Source organism: Triturus cristatus, chromosome 4_2 (genome assembly GCF_964204655.1).
Source record: "Triturus cristatus chromosome 4_2, aTriCri1.1, whole genome shotgun sequence".
In the NCBI taxonomy this organism is placed as follows: domain Eukaryota; kingdom Metazoa; phylum Chordata; class Amphibia; order Caudata; family Salamandridae; genus Triturus; species Triturus cristatus.
Window position 1 is genome coordinate 646,768,059 of NC_140586.1, and position 20,889 is coordinate 646,788,947.

General features: G+C 40.4%; 1 protein-coding gene across 1 annotated transcript in view; it reads right to left on the bottom strand.

Moving 5' to 3' along the window:
* Window positions 1-2,069: 2,069 nt before the first annotated feature.
* Window positions 2,070-20,889, bottom strand: part of LEPROT (leptin receptor overlapping transcript) — a 34,291-nt gene continuing 15,471 nt past the window's right edge. Inside the window, exons 3-4 of the mRNA XM_085602359.1 lie at window positions 18,667-18,853; window positions 2,070-4,130 (exon numbers count right to left, since the gene is read on the bottom strand). Coding sequence (XP_085458485.1) covers window positions 4,014-4,130; window positions 18,667-18,853 — 304 coding nt within the window. The 3' untranslated portion in view covers window positions 2,070-4,013. The remainder of the gene's footprint in view (window positions 4,131-18,666; window positions 18,854-20,889) is intronic.

Consider the following 20,889-nt stretch of genomic DNA (forward strand, 5'->3'; position numbering starts at 1 on the left):
TTACATATTACAACACAATAAGGCCCTTTCTCCATGAGAAATTGGAACTCTTAACTCTCTGAATGAAGAACACCAACACATGCTGTCAGAGCAATCCATCAATGCCCCTCAAGAAAACAATCCAGGGAAAAACTAACAAAAGCCTGGTTATATACCTAGATGTTTTCACCCTGTGGGAGATCTGTAAGCTAAACTGGCATTCAGTGGCACAGACTGAGACTGGATTCATTGGCACAGGACAATCCAAATTCACTGCGCCGCAAGGTACAGCTCGGCAGATTGCTCCGCAGAATGATCCTATAAAGGATGGAGGCTACCGTAGAGCAGTAGATACAAATTCAGTCTACCAATAGACTCCGCCCATTTCCTAATTCAAGACCCATTGTGTACAAATGTGCTTTACCAAAGGAAGATTACTTTCTGTTAGAAAGTCTTGGCATTAGTGAAGGGCCTATGCTCTTAAAAGGTCTTTAGAAAAGGAGGCTTTTAAGAGAATAATAAAGATCGACCATGAACACGCTTTATGGCTAAGTGTTCATTTTCACCCATATTGGCAGAATGGTCTCGAAACTATACATGAGCTGTAGCGCATGTTATCAACTGTGGCACTGGATCAAGTAAACAATTCTTCCTAGATTGGGTCTCTAGCACTGGAGTACAACTTTAAAAAATGTATCGTCATTTGAACACATTTAATAAAGCAGTTGAGGCTATGAGCGAAGCAAAGTCAGCATAGGCGAACCTCATGGCAGCAGATAATGGTGAGATACGCGCATTAAGAGGTGAAGACAAAACAAAGATTAGACTTCTTGATCCTGGGAACTTATGTCATAGGCCAGTCCAAAAGTGTAATAAAAGAAAGGCAATATGAGGAACTTATAAGCAGACAACAAAATACAAGATATGGCAGTGCTTGGCTGGAACAAAAAGAAAAAACAGTAGAAAAGATGTCACTTAGGGGTCTATTAGGATGGCGGTCGGATGACCGCCGCCGGCCGGCGGTGGTCATCCGCCGGGCCGGCGGCAGTCATCCACATGCGATCACAACCCAGAAAACCGTCGGGCCCATTAGCATGGTGGTGACGACCGCGGTGGTGAGATTTACCGCCCGCCACTTTTCCGCTGGTAGCAGTGGGCACGCTTGCCTGGCAGGCGGAGCTGGACCGCTAAAATGAGGCCGGTACAGGGTCATGCTCGCCGGCATGTATATGATGCCAGCGGTAGCCAGCCTTTCCGTGGCGGTGGAACCGTCATGGAAAGGCATGCGGAGAATGTCTCCGGGGCCCATTGCAGGCCCCCAATGTGTTTGGGGGGGGGGGAGAGGGGGGGAGTGTGGGTGCATTGGGTGTCCCTGTACCAAGTGGCAGGCACTGTGCAGTGCCTGCCACGCAGTGCAGGGATAAGCTGGACATGCTTTTTTGGACATTGCAGCGGTGCTGCTGGCAGCAGCAACCGCCGCAATGTTAAATGCCACGATCGTACCGCCGCGGTCGGATTTCGACTGCGGAGCATACTAATTGGACCGGCGGTAATGCCGCGGTCCTAGCGGGTGGCGTTTTCGCTACCATAGCGGTCGGAGTGATTTTCCGACTGCCATCCTAATAGACCCCTTAGTATCTGAAAAGAAGAAATTTATGACGTTAACATAAGTCAGTGGTTCAAAGACTGCATGAAAAATATGTGGTGTATCGTGACAAACATTGTAAACAGTTTGAGCACAATTCACAAAGACACTACAGTGGAATACCTTTGTAGTACTCCTGAATATTTCCAAATTGCAGGAGTAAACAGTGAGCTGTCCAGGAACATTCCTAAATTACTCCTCTTGCAGTTTAGGATTAAGCCGGGTGTGCAACAAAATTACACGACTCCCACTCATCAAAATCTTTGTAATTCAGGCCTCTTGTGATTGGACTGCTGGTCCCATTAAAATGTGGAGCAAGACTCAGAAGAGCGGGCATAGGCAAAAAGTAGGATTAGGAGTAGGATCTGACAACCACAAACAGTCCAATTTTAAGTCCAATGTAGACAAAAGAATAACAACAATGATCTGGAGTTCATGGCACCACTGCTATTTATATATATTTTAATATAATCTCATTTTGAAAGACAAAATAGATTTTCATCTTAAAAACCATCAAAATCAACAATTCATAACAAAATTACAATTTGGTATACATAATCAGATTAATGTCACAATAGTTCAAGAGGTGTAGTTAAAGTGAATAAGTATATGATGATAGTTAGCGTTAAATAGTGAATTAAATACTTTTAAAAGTGGTACAAGTTGCATTCTGCACCATTTCTGAAAACTTTCCTAATGGTCAATTGTGGTTACGACACTTTCTTTAGTGGTGCAAGCTTAGGTAAGTACACTCTGATAATGAATCCATGGACAGTTTATAGTCAGGATATTATACCTTGCTATTGGTTCTTAATTTGTTTTCTGATGTAACAATTTACAACAGATGAAAGAATCATAGAACTATTCTCACCATGTACTATCCCTTACTGTTTACTGCAAATTGCTACAGGCTTAGATGAAAGTGCTTAGGTTCTATGATTTTAAATCATTAACCAGTTTGCTGCCCTTTAAAATGCGATGCACGTTCTGCAAACAGACGTTTTGGGTCTTCAGCGTGGTAGTCTCTGGTAGTAAAACGTAATATTTTCAGTTCTGTACATCATACTTAGTACAAAAATTTAAATCACCATGAGCAATTACGAAGTAGTGCAAACAGTGTATTTAACAAATTCAGGTAAAGTTTTAACAAAATGTATTTCTTTTATGGAAATGTATACATTGAACTGGAATTAGACTTCACAGAGACTTGTGGTATGATTACTTTTTTCTCAGCAATGGCAGGAATTCTAAACAATTCCCTGTCGCCATTATTTAAAGTGTTTTCAATAAAGGCAACTCATAGATGTAAACAAAATGTGTGTTCAAGAAGCTGAAAGCTTAGGAAAGCACAGAATCAGCCGTCTGTAAACCAGCCTCAAATAACAATAATTTTCTCAACCTATTTCATTTACTGTACTCCATTGATATATACTATGACATTCAAAAATATACATTTTCTGCTTGAACTGCCGCCCAAGAGGCAAGAATATTATGCAGCCGATTAATTAAAAAAAAATTCAATTACAATACACGTGTCTTTGATAAAGCTGTGTGAAAGGTGCATTATTCACATTATACGTATTATTTTATATAGCATACGCACATTCTTGTTAGCAAGTGAAATTGGCACTATGCTGAGAAATTGAATCAGTACAATAGCTCAATTGAGATTTCTACATGTATGTGTCATCAATTACAACTTCTACCACAATGCATCCATGAAATAAAACTTGTAAGGCTGTATGTTCAACTCGTTATTGGTCCTTAGACTGCATAAATTGGAAAGGTAACTTTTTCTTCAGATCATTGACATTTTAAAGCCACACTTTACTTGCTCATTTCACTTAACTCCCGATTATACCGTGTTGCTAAATTACCCTCCATGAGGCTTTACTCAAGTCCCAACTCCACAGGATGTTCCAGAAAATTAAAATAGATTTAAAAAGCAAAGAGTAGGCTTACATGCAGTCTGAAATGGGTAGATTACACCTAATCGTGTAACTTAGGTAGAAAACAGTACAAAATACATAACATACATAACCAAAATGAGCTACATAAAGCTAACTTAAAAAAAGCTTCAAAATTAATGGTTTTCTAGGAAAAAAGTAGATGCTGGTAGAACGTGGATTATTGTCTTTTAGATCCTTTGTTCAATAAAAGCTGAAAACGTCACATGTATTTTCAGTAGAAACACACCCATGCTAACAAAACACAATCATGTTAAAATACATTCAGGCATTTTGAAACTGTAGAGAATCCTCTCCAAATGTAGGTATAAACTGGTTGCAGAACATAATTACACTCAAAACCTCAGTATTTATACTCTCTTCGTATAAAACGAGCTGCAAGGTGCTGAATAATGTTGCCCTATTCCCATACTGCGCAAGCTCTACCATTGTTCCCAGCTAAATTCATCCCCCTTATCAAAGACGAGAAAAAAGCCTAGGATAGTTAGGAAAAGAACAGCGTTTCCTGCCAAGACGAGGCCACAGGCTCCCCATTGGATCTAAAACACAAGAAAAAAAGGCATTCATTACTTACGATGTGATGACTTATTGAGAGGTTCAATGCAATGTGTTATAGGTTTCTTATTTGGCTTGGCTATATATTGTGAAAGGAAATGAGCCAAAGCTTTAGGTCAGATAAATCTTGGGGACTGACTAAATTTTCATGTTAGTAACAAAGATTAGGGAAGTCCATATTAATTTCCAGTTTAATGAAAAACCAATTATGACAGCAATCTGGTGAATGATCTGGCTGGTTTAAGTGATCATTTTGGGATGCTCTAAAGTTCTCATTCGGAAGGGGAAAAAAGACAGTCACCTCTCGAACTGTAAATCTCCCAAATTAAGGTTGCCACTGCAGAAATAACAAGCAATTTACCTGTAAAATACAATTTCTTTGCAATAGTTTTTGAGCGCAATACAATTTTATGGTCACATTTTTTGCATTATTCTGACATGTGGTAGTTATTGGGACAGAAAAAAAAATCTTGAGGAAAGAAAATCATTTTGTGGACTAACCACAGACAATCAGTATGACTCCTTATGACGTCAGCCGTAAACCACATAATCCTACTATGTGACCAACATCTTCAGATTCTGTTTTCCAGAAAAGTGATGTGCAAGGACAGGATGCAACTTTTATTTGGTATGGAACTATCTACATTTTAATTTGTTCATGGGAACTACTCTTCATGTAGGAAGCAATAAGTTGTCTTGTGAATCTGGAATGCCTCAATTCATATTAACCACCTATAGTTACATCTGTAGTAGAATCTATTATTTTCATACTCGGACCCACCACACACACACACCGTTTTCCCCCAGCTCCCATATGGATAGTCAACTGCTAGGCCATGTTCCCTCAGAACAAGAACACAGGCATAAACTCCATGAGGCGAAGCGTAGGATGAAGGATTTTTATTATGATTTAGGTGAAATTAATAGTAATTTACAAATGCAAAAGACCTATGAGGAGAGTGAATACACAGGAAAGCTGTTGGCCTGGCAATCTAAAGAAAAGCAGGTGCGTAATAGAATAGACCAGTTAATAGACCCCATTACTAAAACACAAGTCAAGACCACCCCTTCCATTGGCGAGTTGTTTTTAAAACATTACGAGGGGATTTATCAAGCAACTGAAGGGGCTACACCTGACTCCATCACAAAATTTTTACAGACACTTGCAATACCTAAAATAGATGCTGAGGGAAAGAATTACCTTACACAGGATTTTACTTTATTAGAATTAGATGAAGTGATAGAGTCCTTCCCCAATTGCAAGGCTAACGGCGAGGATGGCCTCCCCATTGAATTTTTTAAAAAATTTGGGGGAATATTACGAAAGGAATTTTTGAAATTAATTAATAATCTACTTCAAGGGAGCCCCCCGCCGGATTCTTTCCATACAGCGGTGGTGGTCAGTATTTTAAAAAAGGGAAAAGATAAGGAAAATATAAACTCATATAGACCGATTAGCCTTTTAAATACAGACTACAAAATTTTTACAAAACTTTTAGCAAATCGATTAAATAAAATTGTAGGATCTCTGATAGCTCATGACCAGTGCGGCTTTATTGCGGGCAGACATCTCAATTCCAATACTACATTTTTATTAGAGGCACTAGATTATTTTAATACGAATAAGGTGGAGGCTCAAATTTGGTTTTTGGATGCGGAGAAAGCCTTCGATCTAGTGTCTTGGGATTGTCTGTTTGCAATTCTGAGTAGTTTTAATTTCCCGAAGGTTTTTATTTGTATTTTACAAAATTTGTACAAAAATTCTAGGGCACAAATCATCATCAATAACACCAATATTGGCTCCTGTGCGGTTACTAGAGGTACGCGACAAGGATGCCCCTTGTCGCCAATTTTGTTTGCATTATTTATTGAACCTCTGGCGATCGCAATCAGGAATATTAAAGCCGACACTGCCCCAATTTTAGGTATGACAAATATAAAATTATATGCAGATGATATTGCCCTTTTTATTGACTCTAAACCCTCAAGCCAATTTAAGATTTTGAAAATCTTCTCTGATTTTCAAAAGCTAGGGGGCTATAAAATTAATGTAAACAAAACGGAAATTATTCTACTTAACTGCACTATAGACACCTTAGCTCCTGAGTTCAGGAAGATATATAACACGGATCCAAAGAGATATCTTGGAATACTCATATCCGCCAGCCCAGATGATCTTTTTTCACTTAATTTTGTACCTTTATTAAATAAGGTGGGCTCTCTTCTAGACCGCTGGAATTTACTTCCCCTGTCTCTTCTGGGGCGGGCATCGCTAATTCGAATGTCGGTGTTACCCCTTTTCAATTTCCTCTTTAGTGCAATTCCCTGCGCAATCCAGGCCTCTTATTTTAAAAAAATAGAAGCTTTGATCTCCTCTTTTCTATGGGCAAAAAAATCTCCCAGATTAGCACTGAGCACTTTATATTTATCATCTGCACAAGGAGGACTGTCCCTCCCAAATTTCAGAGAATACTACTTCGCGTCTTTTGCACATTATAGTCACAGGTTTTTTTTTCTAGACTCCCATGAGACAGATAATTTTTTTATGAAAAGGATGTTGTTTGAATTGAAAATCTACAATCCGGTTAGAGCCACGAAAGATCCCAAAAAAGTTCGCTATAAATCCCTTCAGTGGATCTTCAAGGTGAAAACGCAGTTTTTTAAATTTTATGACTTGCCTATTTTTAGCAATAAGACAAATTTAATAAATCTTATTTTGGGAGATGCTCGCTGCTTGGACCAAAATGTATTAACTATTTGGAAAGAGAATGGTTTTGAGAAAATTGAAGATTTCCTCCTGGGAAATAGATGGAAATCTTGGGACGAAATACACACCCAGTTAACTCATTCGCACTTAATGCTGAACTGGTCCTTTATTAGAATAAATCTAAAACTCAGAGAACTTAATATAGCAAATTTATCCAATAAAGAAAATATTTCCACTATCTTTAATAACACAATTCAAAAGAAAAGGAGTATCTGGGTAAAAATTTTAAAAGAAAGCAAGGCCCAGGACCCTTACAGCAAGTTTTCTGAAAGATGGAAAAAGAGGGAAGATATTACAATCAGTCATCAGGTATGGGACAAAATAAATAAATTCAATAAAACCATTTTTCGCGGAGCAAATTTTAAACGTATGCAATTCTTCAACAAATGGTTAATATATAGAACCCCTTCCTTCCTACATAATATTTTCCCCCAAGTAGCCAACAAATGTTTCCGATGTGATGAAAAAGGCACTTGGAAACACATTGTCTGGGAGTGCCCAAAGATCCAGGTTTTATGGAAGGAAATAGAAAAATATCTTTCAATTATTCTTAAAATTAATATCGTATTTGATGACCTTATTCCCCTTCTAGGCTGCTCTCCTATTCACACCCAACATGATGAGTCCCTCTTTATAGCTTCCTTAATAGCTAAATCCCTCATATTACAGTCCTGGAAAACAGATTCTGTTCCATCCTTCCAGGCATGGAAGTTCAAACTATTTCAAATCCAAGCTAGGGAAAGAAGTTATTCTTTTAGATCAGTGGCTCTCAAAAAATATGATAAAAATTGGAGTGTGTTCGATTCTTAAAATTGTCTTGCTATTACTTTAAGGGATGTATACTGTTGCGAGAACATCTTTTAGCTTATATGTCTAGTGTGTTCATCTGGACTTCGCACGTGTCACTTTATACATTAGTAATTTCAACTGAGAAGACGTCCACTGTATTTAAATGCTGCATACTGTTTTCATTCTATCAAAATCTTTTGATTATTAATGGCAGTTTTTTTTTTTTTTGTTTTTTTTTACAATTTAAATGTTAAAATGATAATTTGTAAGAATATTGCTGCTACTTCTTTTCTCATACTGTATTAATTGGTCTTCACGGCATCTTATTTTCAGTTTCTCTGTATCGTTATATTTGAACTCTCAATAAAAAAATAATAATAAAAAAAAAGAACAAGAACACAGGCAACACCATGTGCAACTTGAGGCTTGTGCAAAATTAGGAACTCTGAATATGGACAATGATTCAAAATAGCAAAACGTAACTATAGCTGGATAACAATGAAGAACAGGGATGCTTTTCACCAACGAGTTCTGAATGACATCAAATACAGAATTAGAGTGAAGCTTAAATTGTCTACCATGTCACCTAGTGCCTTAAGGTTAAAATCATCCTCGTTATTCACTTCTTACCCAACTATACCTGCATGTTATGAATTGCCCACTCAAAGAATATGCCTCTTTCTGACTGATCACCCCGAATGTTTGGACTGATGCTGCAGTTTTTTTTTAATATTTGTTGCACTAGGTGTCCAGCTAAGCAGATCCCAGTACATGCGCTCTGACCCCTAAAACAGGTTTACAATTGGTTAAGGTCTAGTTAACTTACCTGAAAACCCCTAGTATATTGTATCCTGTGTATCTAGGGTTTGTAAGTTAAATGTCACTAGTGAACTGCAACACTTAATGAGCCACCACTGAAGAGACAAGCGAAAACATGACTCAGGCCTGTCACAGCAGTCTTTCCAGACAGTTGTAAACTGACATTTCAACTCCTTAGAATCACCCTTTTAACAGCCCTATACCTTCCTTTTAAACAGCAGTATTTCACCCCTAAAGTAGGCCTTCCCAACCCTAAGGCAGGGTCCATAGCTTTAAAGAGTAGGACATATGTGTTTATTGTTTTCACATGTCCTTACAGTGAAAAAAGCCTCAAACTCGTTTTTTACTGTAGCATAGCTAGCTGGGCCATCGGAAACACTACGTTACTGTATTACACTTAATCAATCTAACTTCAAATTGGCACTAGCCAGAAAAATACTTCAAACACACGATTTATATATATATTTTTTAAATAATGCGAAAGTCAAAATATGTTGAACATTTGCAGACACAGTGACTTTACAAAGTCACTATTTTCCTGCCTCATGCCTCTGGTACCCTTTTTAGAGTTAATCTGACTGTCACCTGTCAGCCTTCTGGCCCCTTGCAACAAAGTGTGAATGGCTCCCACAAAAAGGAGCAAAAGGGCCTTGGGTAAAAGGAGGAGTGACCTCCTCCTGACAGGATGGCCTGGGAGATGTGGCCAGCAGTTGCACAAGCTTCATCCATGGTCCAGGTGGTCAGCCTAGCACCAATCCCAGTGGAGGAAAAACCTGTTACGTAACTGGAATGCAAGGGGGGGGGGGTTACATTTCCCTAGACACACCTCAGGGGTGTGCCCAGAGCTCTGCCCAGGGGAGGAAAGGTTCTGCCATGTTAGAGTTTGGCATAACAGTGCACTATTGGAGCCAAACCCCCAGGACATTATGTCAAAGTGGGTAGGGTTGCCCCTGGGAAGTTTTTCTATTTGTCAGGGAGTCTACCCCATCCACAAGCTAGTTCTAGGCATAAATATGGCACCCCTGGATACCTTTATTGGACCACATCTGGACCTGTGGTAGACAGAAGGGCAGCACCTACTTTTGAACCTGTGAAGAGAGACCCCCAACACCTGGACCGGCTCCCACTTGTATCCAGAACAAAAAAGTGGACTCCAAGGGTCAATTGGCTGACTTTCTGTTAAGCTAAAGAGCCACAAAACCTGCAAGAATTATACATTTTGAAGGAACCCCTTTTGACCAGATCCAAATGGATTTGCCCTGGGCCATGCTGGTGGCTTCTATGAGATGGAGTCCTAACCCCCAAGTGGTACCCACAAGTTCAAGGACCCTTTGCTAGTGTTAAAATATAGTCCTCAGACCCTAAAATCTGCAAAACAGGACACTTAGAAAAAAAAAAAAAACAGACCTCTTCTGCCAGAGAAGCAATGGATACCAGGCCCAACAACGAAGCCGCAGTTCGGTAAATCAAATCGCCAGTCAGATTTCCTGCTCAAAGGATTTCAACTTCCAGAAAGAAAGTAGAGTGGCTTCACCATGGGCCAAGTAAAACAGCATCTGACCGCCGACGAGACCTTCCAGGGCACATATACCCAACTTAGCCTGCTCCGAGCTTTCCTGCCATCAACGGCGAATGCACCAAGTTTCATGCCAGAACAGAGGCTCACACAGAGGACCTGTGCTTCACCAGGTCACAGTTGTTGAGCCCTCTTCTAAGTCAGTTGTAAACTTTCCACATGGACAAACCTAGTCCCTGTACCTGACCAGCAGATTGTGGTGTGCCTTACTTTTTTACTTGGACCCGCTCTAGGACAACCAGATTACCGCGAGTGGTGCGCTGTGCGTTTAGGCACTATTTTGACTTAAAACCTCTAAATATCATACCCCTGTTTCTCTACATCAGATTATTGTTGTTTTGGTATCTATTTGTTCATTAAATAGTGCATTATTCTTTTTTTAAACTGGAGTGTGATTTTTTATTGTATTTTCAACTTTTTAACTGTTTTGGTACTGATAAATGCTGTACACATTTCTCCTAAGTTAAGCCTGTCTGCTTTGTGCTACAGAAAAACTACCAAACTCAATCACACCAAATTTGGCAGGAAGCTAGAACTTGTTCTGCAGAATGTGCTTTTTAGGTCTCGGCTCGAAGGCTGCGCTTGCGCAGTCTCGATCCGAGATTGAATGACTTGGAGAAGAGGGGCTTGAACCCGCCCCTCTTCTCCCCTGTTCTCCATTGGCTGGCCTCTTGAATGCTGGCCAGCCATTGGAGAAGAGGTCCGTCACTCCGATCAGGCCCCGTCCTTTTCGGATTCGGGGGCGTGTTTTTTTCAACAAATCTAATTATCTCCTCCTGCCAATGGCAAGAGGAGAACACGCCCCCGAATCCGAAACCGCCGCTGCCTTTCTCCGAGGCATTTCTGCTTCGCCTCGGAGAAAGGCGGCGGCGTTTTCTCTCCACTCACTACATAATCCCTACATAATCTCTAAGTAACGCAGGGTCAGGTGTCGGGCCCGCTTGTGTGTTTGAATGTTAGTGTAGTCCTTACTGTTTCTCCATTATAACCAGAGTTCCACGTTCCGGGTTCTAATGTCGGCAGTTGCTGTTTCTTTCTGTTGACCGCCTGACGGTTGATGCGTGGACTCTAGATCAACAAAGCTCAAATAAGACTTTTGGAGTTTGAATTCATCTGTGACAGTAAGAGTCGTCTTTCTTCTATTGCCGTTATTCCCCTTTGTTGTGTGTTTCGTCGCACGCTGCCTTTAACTCGATTTTGATTGGCTTGCAGCATATTTTGCCTCGGGATGTTGTCGTCACTTCCTTTTGCGCCCATGGTGCTCTGAGGCTGGTAGCAGATGTATGTGAGTGAAGCAGGAGGAGGCGGTAAAGTCAGGAGCTGTGGAGACGATTCTACCGGTAACCTAACCAGCGCCCTTAGTCGGCACTATGTCCTCCTTGTTGAAAGTGGACCAGGAGCTAAAGAAGAAGGTAGGAGCTAGAACCAGTTTGGTGATACCCGTGGGTCTGGTTCAGTAGACCGCTAGCTAGAGGCCGGATGAAGCATTGAGGGGCATAGAACCAGACGGGTGATGTAACCCCCAGGACACCGAGTTAATAAGGGGTGAATGGTTTGCACCGGTTGTTTAGAACTACGCTTAACAAGGGACTCGGTGGGTGAGAGCTCGCGTAGTGGTAACAGGTAGCCGACTACGGTGATTGGTTATGAAGGTGAAACGGTAACACGATGCGAGACGGGGAACCCTTAAAACTGTGTGGAATTAGTTAAATATTGTTGCTGATAGCAGTCTGAGGGAAGGATATAAAAACCAGAACGTCTTGGTGGAATGGGATGTATGTAGTTAACGGGGACGGAATCGACGTGGTTCTTTTATCTTCGAATGCAAAATTTCCTCGAGGGCAATTTGAAAGGCTTCGGGGAGCGGGTGGCTGGAACTGGTCTGTAGGTTTCGGATTTATGTTGACTTAGTCCAAGGTGGACTCGTTCTTGATTGTATGCCCACAAAAACGGAGTTTCGCATACCACGGTTGTAAATAAAAGTTTTTGGGGGTGTATGTTCTGTTTCACCTAAGCCCCTACGATTGTAGTGGATGTTATGTTTCAGTCTGGCATCTCCAAATAATCTTGTAACGTGTTCCGGTAGAGATTCTAACACCAAACTTGCACTTGAGCACACATCTCGTTGCAGGTGAAAATGCCACCCCGAGTGTGAAACACTCTTTTTAACAGACTAATTATTTCTGATCTGTGCCATAATCCACCGTTTAGATGCTTGCTCTACTTTACATTTCGTACTTCTCTTCTGTGGTTCCTGTTAAACTACTTTAGGTGGTGATGAAAAGCATTCACAGGTATGCATTGTGAATCAGATGACATGGTAACATAATGACAATACGGTTACGCCCAGCAGGCATTTCCTTGGCAGCTGCTTATCGTGTTTCATGCATACCGGTGGCCTTGTGTGTTTGAATGAGTTTTCAGCTGGTACCATTAAATATCACCAATACGAATCGTCGCAGGGCAACTTGACAAGGACGCAGAATTAGCCTTGAGCGCTGTCCGCGTACTATCGTGCGTGGAATATGAGGAAGAAGACCAGAGCCATCAACAAGCATGCAGTCAGCACACAGGTTCAGATCTAGCTTCTATCAGGCTTTCAAATAACAGTTCAGATTGGTAGATTGCCGTTAAAGAGCGATTCCTTAGCGGTGATATCTGTTTAAACTGGTAGGTTTAACATCACGCAGCCGAGCAAAACGCATTTGTTTAATGAAAAATAGTTTATTACTCCGAGTCTTGTGCTGTCACTTGGTTAACTGTATTTTCTGTTGCAGAATCATCCCATGTTTAGATTTGTATGCCATGCGGCAATACCAGTTACAAACATGTCATAACGAACTGTTTTTCGCATAGCATCCTCCTTACCCCTCTCTGGTCATGTTCCACCCCCTACTGCATGTTAGTGGTACATATCCTTCAAATAAAGGTATTTTCAGGGGCATAGCCAGAGTTTTTGAGAATTTAAGGGTAAAAAGAATTCTATATCTGGACGGTTGGGTCCACGAGAGACGTGAGCACCAATAGGAAATTAGAGCGCTTTGACTAACCCAGGGAAGTTTTGTTTTTTTTCCCCCTTGGGCTATCCCACTCGAGTCAGCCCACGTTGGATCGAGCACTCAGACTGGCTGCCAGCGACATCAGAAATAAGTTGCTGGCAGCCATTGCAGGAATGAAAAGAAAAAATATTATATATATATATATATATATATATGGGCTGGTGGGAGGAGCTGGTCCTCGCTAGACATTACCCTATACAACTAAAAAACAACATTGTCAAATGGATCAGATACATTGACGATCTGTTTATTATCTGGCGTGGTGACATTAATGAAGCAAATGTATTTGTGGAAAACCTTAATCAGAACAATCTGAACCTCAATTTTACAGCAGATATCAGTCCGATATCAGTTAATTTCTTAGACGTACAAGTCTATATCAATGAAGGTCAGATACATACCACACTACATAGGAAATCAACAGCTGGTAATTCGATACTTCATGCCAGCAGCGCACACCCGCAACACCTTATAAACAGTATTCCTTATGGAGAGATGCTGCGTCTTAAACGCATATGCAGCAATCCCACTGATCTCAAACTAGTGCAAGATTCCAGCAAAAAAAGATTTCTGGCGAGGGGATACTCTCCGAAGATTATTGATAATGCCATCGGGAAGAGCAACAACTTAGATAAAGTAACTCTGTTTCAAAACAAAGAAAAACCTAAAACAACGGAGGACCAATTTAGATTCATTTTGAATTTCAGCAGAGAGGGCAAAACCCTCAAAAATATAATCAATAAAAATTGGCCTATTATACTAGGCGATCCAATTATTGGTCATCTACTCCCCAAAAGAGCTGCTATAACATTTAGCAGAGCTCCATCTATGCGTGATGCTCTAGTCAGAAATGACTTGGAAAATCAACCACAAGTCACTTGGCTCAGCCAAAGAAAGGGATTTCATAGGTGTAAATCATGTAAATCATGCCAACAGGGCACCAATACCACCGCATTCAGAACACCTTTCAACCAAAATGAAATCCCTATTTCCAAACACTTAACTTGCAAAACGGATCATGCCATCTATGTGCTGGAGTGCCCCTGTGGACTCAGATATGTAGGAAGTACCATCCTCCAGGGACACAAGAGGGTACTTCAGCACATGAGAGCAATCAAAAACAAGGATCCGTCTTATCCTGTTGCAAGACACTTTGAGGATTGCCACAAATCTGACCCCACTCTTCTAAAATATTTTCTGATAGACAATATCCCTCACAAGAAAAGAGGAGGAGATCGAGTGAAAGCACTTAGGCAATTAGAGACCAGGTACATCCTAAACTTGGATACTAAGCATCCTAACGGCCTAAATCAAACTGAAGACCTATACACCTGCCAATGAAACCTTACCGGGTCTCCTTGCCTCTCCCTCTTTCATTTTGACTTTAAGGCAACCATAGCTTTACTTACACTTTGTTATACGTTAAACATGTAAATTTACATACTCTACATGGGAAAACTTAAAAAGCATAGAATATTTGATGGAATACTATGTCCATATTCTGTATTCCCATATGCCGCTTTGTATATATTTTATTCTCAATCCATTCACATACACCTCGGGTTTTTTAGAAATTTCTCAAAATTTTGGAACAAGGAAGTATCCATTTGCACTAAGCACTTTAACAAAAAAAAAAATTTCACTTGCACAATTCTACATGCACTTATCGAGTCAAACGTTGGCAGACACAGCTCTATAAAACTGCATTGAATCCACTGCAACGTCTATAACAATTAACCTATTGAGACTCAATAACAGGGTATTTACACCTGGATGTTGCATCTGACAGATGTCAGTATAAGGTTTCCTTTTAACAAATCAGAGATATTTATTGGTTAATTTTAATCTTATTTATTGAAATGAGGTTGTTTTTTTTTAATCATGTCTGATCGCTAGGGGACAACATGTATATACTTCACATCAATGTATATATATCAATTGGTTGTAAATATAATTTAGCATTGTAAAACAATTTTTAACATTGGCTATTTTGCACATTTATGTAATAATAATGTGAAACCGGTCAACATTTTAAGGTTTCATCTGTGACTATAACCCAACTGAATTTTTGCGTGCATGTCACTTTAAGTTAAAAGTAAAAAAATGCAATATAAAGTACCGTGAGATGTATGGGCGCGTCATGTGATCAAGGTCCTTCTGGGATCGAAACGCGTCATGCCGACTGTGTTTGCCGTGGCTGATTAAATCTTGGATGGTAACACGATTCTTGTGGTCTGCACTCTGGTTTGTGACAGCGAAAACGACGACTGTTTACGGAGACAAGGCGATATATATATATATATATATATATATATATATATATATATATCCCCATCCAAGAATGAATACGCACTCAACAAATGAAGAATTCTTCTGAATTCTTTATTTTAAAAGCCAAATCTGCATTTGCATTCAGTTGTACTTTTTACACGTTTCAGAGGACCAGCTCCCTGATCACAGGCTTGAATGCAACTTCACAGCAAAACTGAAACGGCACCCTCCTCTGCATACTAATTGCTTATATTGCGCTCCATAGGGCCTTACAGGCGAGTGTAACACTTCATGCATGCTGGGATTTGTGGTGCCGCTTTAGTCCAAACTTTTCCCTTCGGTGGGTTCTGCTACGTGACATTTGCATTCTCTATTGTTCACAGACCTACAGTGGGCCTCTGAAATACAAGATGCTAGGTTAATTTAAATTTTCTCCCCTTGTATTCTGTTCCGTTGTTGGGCTATGGACAGTGCCAACCTCTGCAGCCTCACATCTTCCTTCCGTGGTGGTGCAGCCTTTCTGGCAGGACTGCCAGCAAATTCATTTCCAAGGTGTCCAAGAATGGTGCTCCGAAACGCATAAGGCAGAGGTACATCCGAATGAAAATGCCAGTTTTGCTTTTAAAATAAAGAATCCAGGAGAATTTGTCATCAGTTGAGAGTGATTATATATATGTGTGTGTTTACAAAACTCATGTGCTTCTAATGCATCATAGATGTGTAGAGGTATTGAACATGTTACAAATCTTTGTATTGAAGTGTAATTCTGTGTGCAGACGACGACTTGTGCCTAGTATGTTCCACACATGTTTTTTGCAGTAGGGCAACATTCCACATAGTAGATACCAAGTATTTTAAGTAGCATAGTTATTAGACAGAATCACCGTAGCAGGACAATTTCTAAATACCATAACCTGTGCAGCAGGTACTAACCCATGAACATGTGCTTGTGAAGGCTGTAGATAGTATCATCTTTAGTACCTTCAAACCATGTTATTTTAAGGCAATAGTGTCTTTATTGACAAGTGCCGCATAGAGCGTACACTGTTCTAAATAGATCCTTTTTAATACTCTGGTGTATTTCTCATGAGAGTTTCACTGTCTGCAAACAGTGTGCTACAGAGTAAACTCGCTCCACAGAGTAAACCCTGTTTACAGTACCCACTTTTCTACTCATATCCACTTCATTTCTCAATGTAGGTCGATGTCTGAGGGGTATGCTACAGGTAAAAACGATCCTTAATCGAGTTTTCATTTTGGAACAGATATTGAGTATCTTGAGGAACTTGTCTTTCTCTGAACAGTTGTATACATATTGAACACCATGTGTAATGAGAATTTCCCATATATCTGTGGTTGATTGTTAATGCGAGCTAGGCTTCCTGTGAAGTGTATGGTATAGGGTCAATGTTGTACAAACGTGTGTTAAGGAAGTTGTATTTGTGATGGCATTAATGATGCTTCATATTTTGAGCTATTTTGTGCTTACTTTCAGGCCCCAATGCCATGCAAGTTTATAGAGCAATGTGAAAACACAAAGCTTGGATGATGTAATCAGTGAAGTCATAGAACATGTGATATGTGAGGTCATGAGAAGGCATGGTGGGGGCACAAGCAATAGTTCGCCATAACTAGTGAATTTCTGTAGTTTTCAGAGTTCAAAACGTTAATGTCACTGACATTTCCCCCTAGGACATTACTTTAACCTATGGTGATGGATATATATATATATATATATATATATATATATATATATATATATATATATATATATATATATATAAACACCACAAGATGGAAGACTTCCACTTGGAGGCTGCAGCCGTGAAAAGCATATAATGGAGAAGTAAAAGCATGGAGAAGTAAAAGCACATAATGGAGAAGAACAAGTGGGTATGACAGGCCTGCAAACTTGAGTCAATATAGCGCTTTGGTGAAAAGATTAAATAATTAACAGTGAAAGCAGCGTCAGTAACATAACATAATGTGTGTATTTGTAAGGCGCACGTTCACCACTACGGGTGTCTTGGCGCTGATTAACAGATGTTTGTTGTTACCCAACTCAATGGTACTCAATTTATCGACCTCAGATGGGTGAAAGGCGACCTCAGATGGGTGAAAGGCTTAGTGGACCCGCCGGGATTTGAACCAGTGACCATGAGGTCAAACACAGGCCCCTGCAGTAGACGCATTAGTCCACTGAGTACATTGGACTTGAACTTAAAACACGCTGTTCTCTGAAACGGAAATGTCTGTACTTTTACCATGCATTCTAATGGAGAATATGACTGCGGTCTTTAAAACACGTGGTCAATTTAAAAACACTCGTGATCAAGGCTCAGTCAGAGCAGAAAGGCGTTGGGTTAGTGAGCTGCCTGTCGCATATCTTCCATGTGGATAAAGTGCTGGAAACGTGTGCAGTTGGCATACGTCTTTAAAGGTGAATATATATATCGCTCTTAATGCCTTCCCGCATCCTCCCCTCCCTAAGCAATGTGCTATGCTCTCCGTCAGAGCAGCCTGGAATTCCATTACACTACAACTTTTGTTTCCAATTGTCGCCACATTAGACTATGGTATTCATGCTAGCATGGCTCAGTGAGCGACACACAACAAACGTTTTTCGGTAAATGAATTATTTGCAAAGACTGAAATGAACCATGCAGCTATTAATGTGGAATGAATGAGTGGCGAGTGCTTGCAACCGGCCCGAATCCGGTTTAGGCCTTGCTTTAATGATGCTTCTTTGACTTTAATAGCGCACTAGCAATTTTCAAATGACAAGTGAATATCTGTTGTAAACATGATCAACAAATAAATGGGTGAGAAGGAATGTAAACGAAAGGCATTTCATTGACCAAATGCATCTTGGACTTCTGACTGATGGTACTGAATGTTGCAACTATGTGCGTCACCCACACAGATGTAATCAACGACCGTTATACAGTATTTTTAGGCAACTGTAAAATTATTGCGTTGTACCACGATGTCACCAATATTTTTTTTGTTATACGACTCACCTTGCGATGTTTTTATTACGGAGACATCACAATAAATAACATGTATACTTTTCGGCTGTGTTAAATCGGCACAATACCTTCACGTTTTCATAACTGGGTTTTTAATCGGTAAATGTGTTTATAAAGCTGCAGCGCCCTCTGGTGGATTATTAGAATAAATAAACAAGTGAATAGAACTGTAAAACAAAATAGATAGGCCTTGTGAAATACAGAACTCACCAATCCAGCCCGTGCAAGAACAATAGCAAACCCAAAGGCAGAAACGACAATTCCCGTTGTGAAGAAAGAAGCCAGCTCGCTGCAGGCACTGCTGGAAGCATCCGTATCGCCATTTATCCTCTTGGAAATGAAATATGGAATTGGGCTGATGACGTAGAAGAGCAGAACAAACATCGGCCAGTATACTCTATGGAGTGAAAGAACCACATATACAACACAATTAAACATACAGCTTTTTACATTTTGTTTTCTTTTTTTATCTTCAATTTCACCGTCAGTAATAAAGCCACATTAGCTATGTCGTCTATTTGCGCCCCACCAGACTGATATACGCAGTGGTCGAAGTGGGTAGAAAAAAAGTAGGGGAACTGTGGGCGGAGAATCAGAGGGCGGGAATAACCGGAGGATCGGATCAGTGGGCGGAGTTAGAGGTGTGGCCAGGATTGACAAAACATCCCAATCTTTAGTATTTGTTTGGCATTTCACTGACCCGTTACATCTTGTTGTTATGTAATTCAACCAATGGATACACATGATTATTTAACGATTAATATGAGTTATTGACATTAAAATAAATTCACAAAGTGGGATATGTTTCTAATCACAGAATGTCCCAAATATGCTTAAAAGTGGAAGCACGAGCCATTTGTTTCTGAGCTATGGATTTTCTGTTGTCAGAAATACACACAGAGAATCAATTTTACGTGTGTAAATCACTGTATGGGAAATGTTACATAAGACAAAGGAATACAAGGTGTAGGAGTCACAGGACAACCATATTAGTAGGCAGTATAGTTTAATAGTGATTGATCTGGAGAAACACAAACTCAGAATTCAAAACTTAATACCATGATTGGGGGTTCACTTTAATAATCATTATTGATTTGTATCCAAATGAACACTTTTTGCAACATTAGGATACTCAAAGGCTTAGGGGGAAAAAAATAAAGCTCTAGTTTATACCTTGCAGTTTGTATACAGCTCTAAGATGAAAGTTAATAGCTCACTGTTCTTTGTTAGGATTTTAACTTATAAACTGCAAGTAGCAAAAGGATCTTACTGACAAAAGCAGTAACCCACTGACCTATTTACAATATGTGCACTTTGTGATGGGCATGGTACATGTTCTTAGCAGCAGGCACATTAACCCTCTGCACCATCTTTCCAGGAGTCAAAACTTCAACTAGACAAAACTCTGATCTCGCTCTAGTAAGACGTTTACTCACCGGAGTTATCATGACATTTTTATTATTGCCGAAAATTGCTGTAGGCCAGGAAGGAGGCAGCAAGTGCTTTTAAAACCATAATTTACAATGCCCCCACTGAAAGTCAGCACCCGTTGCGGTCACACCGGTCGCACCACCCTAGAGCCAGATCTTCTCAGGGGTCCTGTGACCTCACTGTTGCTCTAGGGTCTGCTACTTCGTAGGCCTGCCTGCAAGACTGGAGGTGATCTTCAGTATGGATTGTGGTGGGCAGGCCTTCAAGGTGAACCCGCATTTGCCACTGCTAGGGTCCGCCTGCTGGTGTTAAGACACCAGGGCTTTTCCGGTTTTGCGGGGCCTTCTAAGGTCTAGCATGGGAATGTGCTCCCTCAGGAGAGTGGTCTGGGGAACTGGTCATGAAGGCTGAACCTGGTTGCCCAGTTCCTAAATTCGGCAGCTCTGCCCCCAGTGCTACATCCGCTCCCCCGCTGAACATCATACTGCCCCACTGAGAGAAATTCACACTGCCTTCAACTACAATCCAATTTGACCTGCTATAAACAACTGGATGCGACTCAATTCAAATAAAGCACTAGGCAAGAGAAATATGCTCCCAAAAGGAAAAAGTAACGACATCCTGGAAAAAGCAAACACTCATTGGGAATGAAAGATTAAATAAAGCTTGTGAAATATCAGCAGGAACAACATGGTGAACTTAACGCTTTTACACTGACTATTCAGAAATCAGTGAGTGCTTCTGCCTGAAAACTACAGGGTACAGAAAGGACCCATTTCAACGTCCACTGCTTATTTGCTTACAAAACGTAAGCAGTATGGTTTAAAAAGACCACATTCGTGAACACAAAGCCGCCGTACGCATTTTGTTTTCCAATCTACCCATCAACCAGGTATTGCAGTACCTCCAGGTTTGGCGCACTTCCCCACCGGGGGAAAACAGCGCTTCACTGGCAAATTCAGTAAAGTAACGCTAATGTTTTTGGGGTTTGAATAAAACCGA